The sequence below is a fragment of the Salvelinus alpinus genome, chromosome 7, assembly GCF_045679555.1.
Source record: "Salvelinus alpinus chromosome 7, SLU_Salpinus.1, whole genome shotgun sequence".
In the NCBI taxonomy this organism is placed as follows: domain Eukaryota; kingdom Metazoa; phylum Chordata; class Actinopteri; order Salmoniformes; family Salmonidae; genus Salvelinus; species Salvelinus alpinus.
In genome coordinates, this window is record NC_092092.1 from 23875544 (window position 1) to 23888332 (window position 12789).

The 12789-nt window shown below is 47.8% G+C and overlaps 1 protein-coding gene across 6 annotated transcripts in view; it reads left to right on the top strand.

Annotated features, from left to right (window-relative positions):
* The window catches only part of tanc2b (tetratricopeptide repeat, ankyrin repeat and coiled-coil containing 2b), a 237133-nt gene that overhangs the window by 160652 nt on the left and 63692 nt on the right, over window positions 1–12789 (top strand). For 4 of the 6 annotated variants that reach the window (XM_071409516.1, XM_071409517.1, XM_071409518.1 and 1 more), the window contains one exon: window positions 1852–1968. The exons of the other annotated variants lie outside the window; for them this stretch is intronic. In XM_071409516.1, the coding sequence (XP_071265617.1) occupies window positions 1852–1968 (117 nt within the window). The remainder of the gene's footprint in view (window positions 1–1851; window positions 1969–12789) is intronic. 6 annotated transcript variants of the gene reach the window in all.

The window sequence follows — 12789 nt, forward strand, 5'->3', positions numbered from 1 at the left end:
TGTGGCCTCTGCTGCCTGGCTCTGTGCTGCCTAGCTCTGTGCTGCCTGGCTCTGTGCTACCTGGCTCTGTGCTGATTGGCTCTGTTACTTCCTCTGTTTGGCTGGGGAACTGAGTCGGGTTAGTAAACTTCCTCTTCCATACTGTACTGTACACTGACAGTGGCATTCAGTAGACTGGTATACTGTATCTCGTATCACTCCTCAGCCCTCTGTGTTCGCCTGACTTGAACCCTGAGCCAACTCAACAGTGCTGAGTTGTTCTTGCTGTACTCCAGTTGTTGTGAGGCATCGTCAGAGGGGCAGATGTTTCAACCGCCTCTTGACATGCAGCCTGGCCCAGTTCTCTGTCTGTATGTACACTACAGACAGTAGCTTCAACCTATCATGACAGAGAAAAGGGTGAACAGTCACAGTATCTTAAGGGCATGCCACATAGTTCTATTTTCCTACATGTTTCTGTTGAACCAAGTCTTCAGTATTGGGTAATAGACAGACAATGTGATAAGCTAGGTATATGTGGCTGAGAATGGTGGAGTTATTTTGCATAATTGTCCAACACCAGCCCTTTAGGGGAGTGAGAGCCCACACTCAGTGGAGCGAGCGAAAAGCTGCTTAGAATATGTCATGGGATTCCAGCTAAGCTAGCCTATTAAATTAACACCTGTTTAGAATGGGGATCAGTTTCCTCTTGAACTGCATTGTCTTACGTCAGATGGCGTCTCTCAACCGAACTGTTCAGTTTGTCATACATTTGTGTAACAGATAGACATCTCTGTAGTGGTTATCCTATGACGTGTACATCCCTGGCTAGCGTAATATTGCATCATAACATTGCTTGTGCAGCACATGGGGATGTGTGAAACTTCCTCCTCAGCCTAAAGTGTCCCGCTTGTGTCGCCTCATTAGCTAGCTTTTGAGGTGACGTGATCGGGTAAGACGCTTGAGGAGGGCGGTCACGTGTGTTTGTGAGGCAGAGGTTCTGAGTTTGCGGCAGGTATGCGCCGAATCGGGAGGAATTGGTACTGGCTAAGCAAGCAGCGTGACGTCCTTTACACTGGCATAACATTCAAGTTCAGAATGTGTCGCCATTACATTCGTCTATAAAACTGATCCAGTGTACACCTGACTTGAGGAAGTCCCCTGTTATTCCATTATTTTCTGTTGTATTTTATTCTATGACATTCTATTTTATTCTAAGCCAAACAGATTTGTCACATCCGCCGCCCCCAAATTTGTAACATTCTAACATTCTCGACACCTTTCCTGTTATGTGGAAGTGATCTGTTGACAGGTTGGCTGTCGGAGTCGGGTGTGAATACATTCCCAAAATGGATGTATGTCATTTGCATTTTTGCTGTGATTGCGTCACTAGGCATGCTGACAGACATTTGCATTTGTCAGTGCTGTTAAGTTTAGAGAGGATGATTATTCAATAGAAGTCTATGAGGATGTTTGGCATTCTGTTCTATGTTATACTGTAAGTATCATCTTTAACTCCCGATAGTTTTAAATGCCCAAGGAATGTGGTTAGTGGATTTGGTATCGTAATGTATAGGACTAATGTATAGGAAGTGTTGGCTTGGTGTTCTGTATACTATATGACACTGTAACAATCCTGTTTCTCTTGAGCTAAAGTTGTACCTGTGACCAAACTCAAATGAGCTACTTGGATAAGCTTTGCTGCGTGTTAGTCATTTCAATGTGCCGACGCAATCTCATAAGCTCTCTCTGTCTGTCTCCCCCTCTCTTTTCTATAATTTGGGTGTTCTGTGTCACTGTGTGTGTGTGTTGTCTCCTTCTATATATGTGTGTGTGTGTGTGTGTGTGTGTGCGTGTGCATTCTGCTCCCAGCCCCCCTGCGGAAAGCAAAATTTGTGGAGAGCCCTCGCATTCCACAATCAGAGCTTGGCTCCCCTATACACAACTCCTGCACTGCCAAGAACCACGGCCTGGATACATACTGTCCCGGTAAGTCTGCTATGCTCCTCAAGTCCCCACAGCTATGGCCTTGTTTGTTTTTCAATGTTTTTACTTTGGTATGTTTTATAGTACGATCTGTCCATCTCTGTGTGTGTGTCTGTCCGTCAGTCCGTCTATCTGCATGTGAGTGAGTGCAGGTTGAATGTGTGTGTCAGAGCTAAGCAGTGTTCGGTTCTGTCTTTCACTGCATATTTTAGAGGCACTGCACATAGCTAAGGTCATTAGTTGAATTGCTTTCCTTACGCTCCCCGTTCAGCCTTTCTAGTTCGCTGTCACTATCTAATCCTCTCCCTCGCTTCCTCTCTCTTTACCTCTCTCCCTACGTCTACCAAACTCCCTCGCTTCCTCTCTCTTTACCTCTCTCTCTACGTCTACCACTCCCCCTCGCTCCCTCTCTCTACCTCTCTCCCTCGCTCGCTCCCTCACTCCTCTCCCACACCTCGTCTTTGGCTTCTGTTTAGATCACAGCGGACCTTTCCTCTGTAGCCCTGCAGAGAGTCCAGTTCCCTCTCTCCATCCCTCCCCAATCCATCCCCCTCTTTCCCACCACGGGAGGAAATCATAAACTTGGGTCAATCAAGGATAGAGCAAATAAATTAAAATGTGTTTTTTTCTGTATCGATTTTTTCATCTTTCCTGCAATCTGGTCTGTAAGTGCAGTCACTGAGAATAGCGCCATATAGCTTGGTAATATCTCCTGACATTTGTGTTCGGGGTACAATCTGCCTATATGGATTTGACTCAGATGAACACTAATCAATGGATGAAGACATGAAGAAAAGTTCGATAGTCATCTCACTATGACAGACAGAGCACTTCACACCGTCTCCATCCTTCGCTTTATGCGTGTGTTAAGTATATTCTGATATCTGCACTCTAATGTTGTAGTGAAGAGCTTGATGTTGCGTTGAATCTGCAACATAATCTGTATCAACAAGAAAAGACTGTCTGGTAGTAGTCAGTTAAATGTGATGAAGGCATGCTGTTAGTACTGTCTGCTGTTAGTACTGTGTGAGAGTAGTATGGCTTGATTTGAACAGGAATTCTGCTCAGTAGGGAAAAGCCAAGAAAAGATGAGCTTTGGCCTCCCACATGGAACGAATGGCAGACGCGTTAGCTTTTATCAAGAGGTCTTAGGGAACGTGTAACAGCCTGATTATGAGTTTAACATCTGAACTTAGGACAGAATACCAGACCATAGTTCCCGCTCTGCCTTGTGTGTGTGTGTGTGTGTGTGTGTGTGTGTGTGTGTGTGTGTGTGTGTGTGTGTGTGTGTGTGTGTGTGTGTGTGTGTGTGTGTGTGTGTGTGTGTGTGTGTGTGTGGACGACCAATCGGCATAGCCTCCACTGTTCTTTTACTGTACAGTGTACAACCCATTCTACTGTTTATTTTATTTAACCTTTATTTAACCAGGTAGGCAAATTGAGAACACGTTCTCATTTACAATTGCGACCTGGCCAAGATAAAGCAAAGCAGTTCGACACATACAACAACACATAGTTACACATGGAGTAAAACAAACATATAGTCAATGATACAGTGAAAAAAAAATAAGTCTATATACAATGTGAGCAAGTGAGGTGAGATAAGGGAGGTGAAGGCAAACAAATATATGTATAAATAAATAAAAATATAAAAAGGCCATGGTGGCGAAGTAAATACAACACAGCAAGTAAAATAAAACTTAAAAACACTGGAATGGTTGGTTTGCAGTGGAAGAAAGCGCAAAGTAGAGACAGAAATAATGGGGTGCAAAGGAGCAAAATAAATAAATAAATACAGTAGGTAAAGAGGTAGTTGTTTGGGCTAAATTATAGATGGGCTATGTACAGGTGCAGTAATCTATGAGCTGCTCTGACAGCTGGTGCTTAAAGCTAGTGAGGGAGATAAGTGTTTCCAGTTTCAGAGATTTTTGTAGTTCGTTCCAGTCATTGGCAGCAGAGAACTGGAAGGAGAGGCGGCCAAAGGAAGAATTGGTTTTGGGGGTGACCAGAGAGATAAACCTGCTGGAGCGCGTGCTACAGGTAGGTGTTGCTATGGTGACCAGCGAGCTGAGATAAGGGGGGACTTTACCTAGCAGGGTCTTGTAGATGACCTGGAACCAGTGGGTTTGGCGACGAGTATGAAGCGAGGGCCAGCCAACGAGAGTGTACAGGTCGCAGTGGTGGGTAGTATATGGGGCTTTGGTGACAAAACGGATGGCACTGTGATAGACTGCATCCAATTTATTGAGTAGGGTTTTGGAGGCTATTTTGTAAATGACATCACCGAAGTCGAGGATTGGTAGGATGGTCAGTTTTACAAGGGTATGTTTGGCAGCATGAGTGAAGGATGCTTTGTTGCGGAATAGGAAGCCAATTCTAGATTTAACTTTGGATTGGAGATGTTTGATGTGAGTCTGGAAGGAGAGTTTACAGTCTAACCAGACACCTAGGTATTTGTAGTTGTCCACATATTCTAGGTCAGAGCCGTCCAGAGTAGTGATGTTGGACAGGCGGGCAGGTGCAGGCAGCGATCGGTTGAAGAGCATGCATTTAGTTTTACTTGTATTTAAGAGCAATTGGAGGCCACGGAAGGAGAGTTGTATGGCATTGAAGCTCGCCTGGAGGGTTGTTAACACAGTGTCAAAAGAAGGGCCAGAAGTATACAGAATAGTGTCGTCTGCGTAGAGGTGGATCAGAGAATCACCAGCAGCAAGAGCGACATCATTGATGTATACAGAGAAGAGAGTCGGTCCAAGAATTGAACCCTGTGGCACCCCCATGGAGACTGCCAGAGGCCCGGACAACAGACCCTCCGATTTGACACACTGAACTCGATCAGAGAAGTAGTTGGTGAACCAGGCGAGGCAATCATTAGAGAAACCAAGGCTGTCGAGTCTGCCGATGAGGATGTGGTGATTGACAGAGTCAAAAGCCTTGGCCAGGTCAATGAATACGGCTGCACAGTATTGTTTCCTATCGATGGCGGTTAAGATATCGTTTATGACCTTGAGCGTGGCTGAGGTGCACCCATGACCAGCTCTGAAACCAGATTGCATAGCGGAGAAGGTATGGTGGGATTCGAAATGGTCGGTAATCTGTTTGTTGACTTGGCTTTCGAAGACCTTAGAAAGGCAGGGTAGGATAGATATAGGTCTGTAGCTGTTAGGGTCAAGAGTGTCCCCCCCCTTTGAAGAGGGGGATAACCGCAGCTGCTTTCCAATCTTTGGGAATCTCAGACGACACGAAAGAGAGGTTGAAAAGGCTAGTAATAGGGGTGGCAACAATTTCAGCAGATAGTTTTAGAAAGAAAGGGTCCAGATTATCTAGCCCGGCTGATTTGTAAGGGTCCAGATTTTGCAGCTCTTTTAGAACATCAGCTGACTGTATTTGGGAGAAAGAGAAATGGGGAAGGCTTGGGCGAGTAGCAGAGGGGAGGGCAGTGCTGTTGTCCGGGGTAGGGGTAGCCAGGTGGAAAGCATGGCCAGCCGTAGAAAAATGCTTATTGAAATTCTCAATTATAGTGGATTTGTCGGTGATGACAGTGTTTCCTATCTTCAGAGCAGTTGGAAGCTGGGAGGAGGTGTTCTTATTCTCCATGGACTTTACAGTGTCCCAGAACTTTTTTGAATTTGTGTTGCAGGAAGCAAATTTCTGCTTGAAAAAGCTAGCCTTGGCTTTTCTAACTGCCTGTGTATACTGGTTTCTAGCTTCCCTGAAAAGTTGCATATCACGGGGGCTGTTCGATGCTAATGCAGAACGCCATAGGATGTTTTTCTGTTGGTTAAGGGCAGTCAGGTCAGGAGAGAACCAAGGGCTATATCTGTTCCTGGTTCTAAATTTCTTGAATGGGGCATGCTTATTCAAGATGGTGAGGAAGGCATTTTTTTAAAATGTCCAGGCATCCTCTACTGACGGGATGAGATCAATATCCTTCCAGGATACCTCGGCCAGGTCGATTAGAAAGGCCTGCTCGCTGAAGTGTTTCAGGGAGCGTTTGACAGTGATGAGTGGAGGTCGTTTGACCGCTGACCCATTACGGATGCAGGCAATGAGGCAGTGATCGCTGAGATCTTGGTTGAAAACAGCAGAGGTGTATTTGGAGGGCAAGTTTGTTAGGATGATATCTATGAGGGTACCCGTGTTTACGGAATTGGGGTGGTACCTGGTAGGTTCATTGATAATTTGTGTGAGATTGAGGGCATCAAGCTTAGATTGTAGGGTGGCTGGGGTGTTAAGCATGTTAAAATTTAGGTCGCCTAGCAGCACGAGCTCTGAAGATAGATGGGGGGCAATCAGTTCACATATAGTGTCCAGAGCACAGCTGGGGGCAGAGGGTGGTCTATAGCAGGCGGCAACGGTGAGAGACTTGTTTTTAGAGAGGTGGATTTTTAAAAGTAGAAGTTCAAATTGTTTGGGAACAGACCTGGATAGTAAAACAGAACTCTGCAGGCAATCTTTGCAATAGATTGCAACACCGCCCCCTTTGGCCGTTCTATCTTGTCTGAAAATCTTGTAGTTGGGGAATTTTTGGTGGTCTTTCTAAGCCAGGATTCAGACACGGCTAAAACATCCGGGTTGGCAGAGTGTGCTAAAGCAGTGAACAAAACAAACTTAGGGAGGAGGCTTCTAATGTTAACATGCATGAAGCCAAGGCTATTACGGTTACAGAAGTCATCAAAAGAGAGCGCCTGGGGAATAGGAGTGGAGCTAGGTACTGCAGGGCCTGGATTCACCTCTACATCACCAGAGGAACAGAGGAGGAGTAGGATAAGGGTACGGCTAAAAGCTATGAGAATTGGTCGTCTAGAACTTCTAGAGCAGAGAGTAAAAGGAAGTTTCTGGGGGCGATAAAATAGCTTAAAGGAATAATGTACAGACAAAGGTATGGTAGGATGTGAATACAGTGGAGGTAAACCTAGGTATTGAGTGATGATGAGAGAGATATTGTCTCTAGAAACATCATTGAAACCAGGTGATGTCATCGCATATGTGGGTGGTGGAACTGTGAGGTTGGATATGGTATAGTGGTCAGGGCTAGAGGCTCTACAGTGAAATAAGCCAATAAACACTAACCAGAACAGCAATGGACAAGGCATATTTACATTAAGGAGAGGCATGCTTAATCGAGTGATCAATAAGGGTCCAGTGAGTAGAGGTTGGTTGGGGTCACGGCGATCCAGACAGCTGGCCGGGTAGATGGCTATCGGTAGCAAGATAGCATAGTATGGAAGTCTATTTGTAGATACCTCGTGCGTTTCCGTCGGTAGGTTAGTGGGGTTCCGTGTGGTAGAGGGGATCAATCCAAATTGGCAAAAATAGATATAGTGACCCAATAAAAATAAAAAAAATAAAAAATATATATATAATAATAATTGTCCGATATACTTATTCAGATAGCAGCCGATAAGACAGCTAACGGTTAGCGGGCCCCAGATGAGCGTTCAGGTAACGTCGGGACGGAGGTGCCAGTTGGATAACTCCCTCGGGCAGATAACGTCGGCAGTCAGTCGTGAAGGCCCGGTGGGGCTCCGTATCTGCAGCAACAACAAAACAGCAAAAAAACGGGTCCGGATAGGTGACTGTAGCCCAGGAATGGCTGATGGAACTCCTCAGCTGGCTAGCTCCGGAATGATTTGAGTTTGCTCCGGGATCGACGTAAGCCAGTAGTCACACGGTTTGCAGCTAACTAGCTGCAAATGTCCAGAGTCTGCGGCTGAAATCCGGGGAAACTGAGAGAAAAAAAGTCCCGGAATGCTCCGGTCCGAGTCGCGTTGCACAAAAGTGCCGGTAGATTATCGAGCTAAAGGAATAGCTGATGACCACAAAACGTGGGCAGCTGAAACACCAACGCTAGCCAGCAGACCGGCTAATTTCTGGGCAGCTACAGATTAGCTTCTGGCTAGCTATCGGATAGCTTCTGGTTAGCTTTCTGGCTAGCTTCTGAATTAGCCCCTGGCTAGCTTCCACGGTGGTTTTTCAGATTTTAGGTAAATAATACTTTTTTGTAATTGGTGAAGCGGGTTGCAGGAAAGCTTTTGCAGGGAAGCTTTTGTAGTTGAGTTCTTGGATAATAAAATATATAAAAGATATGCGAAGAAAGGTGTAAATATATATATATACAGGACACGACAATACGAAACAGAAATGACGTCTGAACTGCTAAGCCATCTTGGATTCAATGTACCGTATGTGAACAAGTCCTCTTTGAAGGCAGTAGCCATAGAGATCTGATTAAATTATTCTAATTCCTAATTCTATGGTAGTAGCCATGTAATAGTATTCCAGCGGCCCTCCTCTGCTGTGGCAACTGGTGGTATGTGTAGATGTGTGGGGGAATGTGGGGGCTTACTTGGCTTAACCCTCCTGTCTCACCTCACCTGTAACCCCTGATCTGCTGTGGTATGGGGGTACAGGGCTGGGGCTCCCATGCCTGCTCCACACATGGACAGCTCCTCTTTCCTCCTTCGGCACGAAGGAGATCCAAAAATCAAGTCAAATTGTATTTGTCACATGCTTCGTAAACAACAGTTGTAGACTAAGAGTGAAATGCTTACTTATGGGCCCTTCCCAACAATGCAGAGAGAAAAATAATTACACAAGGAATCAATACACAATGAGTAGTGATAATTTGGCTATATTCATGGGGTACCAGGGCCGGAGTCAATTCCATTTAAATTCCAGTCAATTCAGAAAGTAAACCAAATTCCAATGACACATTTTCCTAATTGAAAAGCATTGAGGATAATTGCCATTGGAATTTCAGTGTACTTCCTGAATTGACGGGAATTGACCCTGACCAGTACCGAGTTGATGTGCAGGAGTATGAGGTAATTTAGGTAGACATATACAGTGTAAACGGAAAGTATTCAGACCCCTTGACTTTTTCCACATATTGTTACATTACAGCCTTATTCTAAAATTGTCACACCCTGACCATAGTTTGCGTTGTATGTTTCTATGTTTTGTTTGGTCAGGGTGTGATATGAGTGGGCATTCTATGTTGGATGTCTAGTTTGTCTGTTTCTATGTGTTTGGCCTGATATGGTTCTCAATCAGAGGCAGGTGTCAGTCGATGTCTCTGATTGGGAGCCATATTTAGGTAGCCTGTTTTGTCATTGTGGGTTGTGGGTGATTGTTCCTGTTCCTGTGTCTGTGCCTAACCATACGGAACTGTTTCGTTTTCGTTCGTTTCACTTTGTTGTTTTGTTCAGTGTTCATTTTGCTTTATTAAAATATGGACACTTACCACGCTGCGCATTGGTCCTCCGATCCTTCCTACTACTCCTCCTCAGAAGAGGAAGAAGACGAGCGTTACAGAATCACTAACCACCACCAAAGGACCAAGCAGCGTGGTAACGGGCAGCAACAGCAGCAGCAGCAGCATCAGCGGCCGAAATCGCAGGACTCCTGGACCTGGGAGGAGATTCTGGACGGCAAGGGACCCTGGGCACAGGCTGGAGAATATCGCCGCCCTCGTGAAGAGCTGGAGGCAGCTAAAGCCGAGAGGCGGTGGTATGAGGAAGCAGCACGAAAGCGCGGCTGGAAGCCAGAGAGGCAGCCCCACAAATGTATTGGGGGGGCACACGGGGAGTGTAGCTAAGTCAGGTAGGAGACCTGAGCCAACTTCCCGTGCTTACCGTGGAGAGAGATGGTCCGGGCAGGCACCGTGTTATGCGGAGATACGCACGGTGTCTCCAGTACGTGTGCATAGCCCGGTGCGGTACATAGCAGCGCCTCGTATCGGCCGGGCTAGAGTGGGCATCGAGCCAGGTGCCATGAAGCCGGCTCTACGCATCTGGTCTCCAGTGCGTCTCCTCGGGCCGGGGTACATGGCACCAGCCCTACGCATGGTGTCCCCGGTTCGCCAGCACAGCCCAGTGCGGCCTATTCCACCTCGCCGCACTGGCATGGCTACGGGGAGCATTCAGCCAGGTAGGGTTGGGCAGGCTCGGTGCTCGAGACCTGCAGTGCGCCTCCACGGTCCGGTCTATCCGGTGCCTCCTCCACGTACCAGGCCTCCAGTTCCAGCACCACGCACGAGACCTACAGTGGGCCTCCAGGGTCCAGTATGCCCTGTTCCTCCTCCCCGCACTCACCTTGAGGTGCGTGTTCCCAGCCCGGTACCACCAGTTCCGCCACCACGCACCAGGCCTACAGTGCGCCTCCAGGATCCAGTATGCCCTGTTCCTCCTCCCCGCACTCGCCCTGAGGTGTGTGTTCCCAGCCCGGTACCACCAGTTCCGGCACCACGCACCAGGCCTACAGTGCGCCTCGGCAGCCCTGAGCCGCCCTCCTGTCTAGCGCCGCCTGAGCCGCCCGTCTGTCCTGAGCCGCCTGAGCCACCCGTCTGTCCTGAGCCGCCTGAGCCGTCCGTCTGTCCTGAGCCGCCTGAGCCGTCCGTTTTTCAGTCTCTCGGTCCCTGCTTTGATGCACCTGTACTGACCTCGCCTTCTGGATGATAGCGGGGTGAACAAGCAGTGGCTCAGGTGGTTGTTGTCCTTGATGATCTTTATGGCCTTCCTGTGACATCGGGTGCTGTAGGTGTCCCGGAGGGCAGGTAGTTTGCCCCCAGTGATGCGTTGTGCAGACCTCACTACCCTCTGGAGAGCCTTACGGTTGTTGGCGGAGCAGTTGCCCTACCAGACGGTGATACAGCCTGACAGGATGCTCTCGATTGTGCATCTGTAGAAGTTTGTGAGTGCTTTTGGTGACTGCGCCTTCTTCATAACGCTGTCTGTGTGGGTGGACCAATTCAGTTTGTCCGTGATGTGTACGCCGAGGAACTTAAAACTTACTACCCTCTCCACTACTGTCCCGTCGATGTGGATAGGGGGGTGCTCCCTCTGCTGTTTCCTGAAGTCCACAATCATCTCCTTTGTTTTGTTGACGTTATTTTCCTGACACCACACTCCGAGGGCCCTCACCTCCTCCCTGTAGGCCGTCTTGTCGTTGTTGGTAGTCAAGCCTACCACTGTATTGTCGTCCGCAAACTTGATGATTGAGTTGGAGGCGTGCATGGCCACTCAGTCGTGGGTGAACAGGGAGTACAGGAGAGGGCTCAGAACGCACCCTTGTGGGGCCACAGTGTTGAGGATCAGCGGGGTGGAGATGTTGTTACCTACCCTCACCACCTGGGGGCGGCCCGTCAGGAAGTCCAGTACCCAGTTGCACAGGGCGGGGTCGAGAACCAGGGTCTCGAGCTTGATGGCGAGTTTGGAGGGTACTATGGTGTTAAATGCTGAGCTGTAGTCGATGAACAGCATTCTCACATAGGTATTCCTCTTGTCCAGATGGGTTAGGGCAGTGTGCAGAGTGGTTGCGATAGCGTCGTCTGTGGACCTATTGGGGCGGTAAGCAAATTGGAGTGGGTCTAGGGTGTCAGGTAGGGTGGAGGTGATATGGTCCTTGACTAGTCTCTCAAAGCACTTCATGATGACGGAAGTGAGTGCTACGTGGCGGTAGTCGTTTAGCTCAGTTACCTTAGCTTTCTTGGGAACAGGAACAATGGTGGCCCTCTTGAAGCATGTGGGAACAGCAGACTGGGATAAGGATTGATTGAACATGTCCGTAAACACACCAGCCAGCTGGTTTGCGCATGCTCTGAGGACGCGGCTGGGGATGCCGTCTGCAGTGAAGGAGAGTCCGCAGGTTTTGGTAGCGGGCCGTGTCAGTGGCACTGTATTGTCCTCAAAGCGAGCAAAGAAGTTATTTAGTCTGTCTGGGAGCAAGACATCCTGGTCCGCGACGGGGCTGATTTTCTTTTTGTAATCCGTGATTGACTGTAGACCCTGCCACGTACCTCTTGTGTCTGAGCCGTTGAATTGCAACTCTACTTTGTCTCTATACTGACGCTTAGCTTGTTTGATTGCCTTGCGGAGGGAATAGCTACACTGTTTGTATTTGGTCATGTTTCCGGTCACCTTGCCCTGGTTAAAAGCAGTGGTTCGTGCTTTCAGTTTCGCGCGAATGCTGCCATCAATCCACGGTTTCTGGTTTGGGAATGTTTTAATAGTTGTTGTGGGTACGACATCGCCGATGCACTTTCTAATGAACTCGCTCACCGAATCAGCGTATTCGTCAATGTTGTTGTTGGACGCAATGCGGAACATATCCCAATCCACGTGATCGAAGCAGTCTTGAAGCGTGGAATCAGATTGGTCGGACCAGCGTTGAACAGACCTGAGCGCGGGAGCTTCTTGTATTAGTTTCTGTCTGTAGGCTGGAAGCAACAAAATGGAGTCGTGGTCAGCTTTTCCGAAAGGAGGGTGGGGGAGGGCCTTATATGCGTCGCGGAAGTTAGAATAACAATGATCCAGGGTTTTACCAGCCCTGGTTGCGCAATCGATATGCTGATAGAATTTAGGGAGTCTTGTTTTCAGATTAGCCTTGTTAAAGTCCCCAGCTACAATGAATGCAGCCTCAGGATATGTGGTTTCCAGTTTACATAGAGTCAAATTAAGTTCGTTCAGGGCCATCGATGTGTCTGCTTCGGGGGGAATATATACGGCTGTGATTATAATCGAAGAGAATTCCCTTGGTTGATAATGCGGTCGACATTTGATTGTGAGGAATTCTAAGTCAGGTGAGCAGAAGGACTTGAGTTCCTGTATGTTGTTCTGATCACACCACGTCTCGTTAATCATAAGGCATACCCCCCCGCCCCTCTTCTTACCAGAAAGATGCTTGTTTCTGTCGTCGCGATGCGTGAAGAACCTTCACACCAGTCTGAGGTACTGAGCGGTCTGGAGCAGGTTTTCATCAAGGATCTCTCTGTACTTTGCTCTGTTCATCTTTCCCTCGATCCTGACTAGTTTCCCAGTCCCT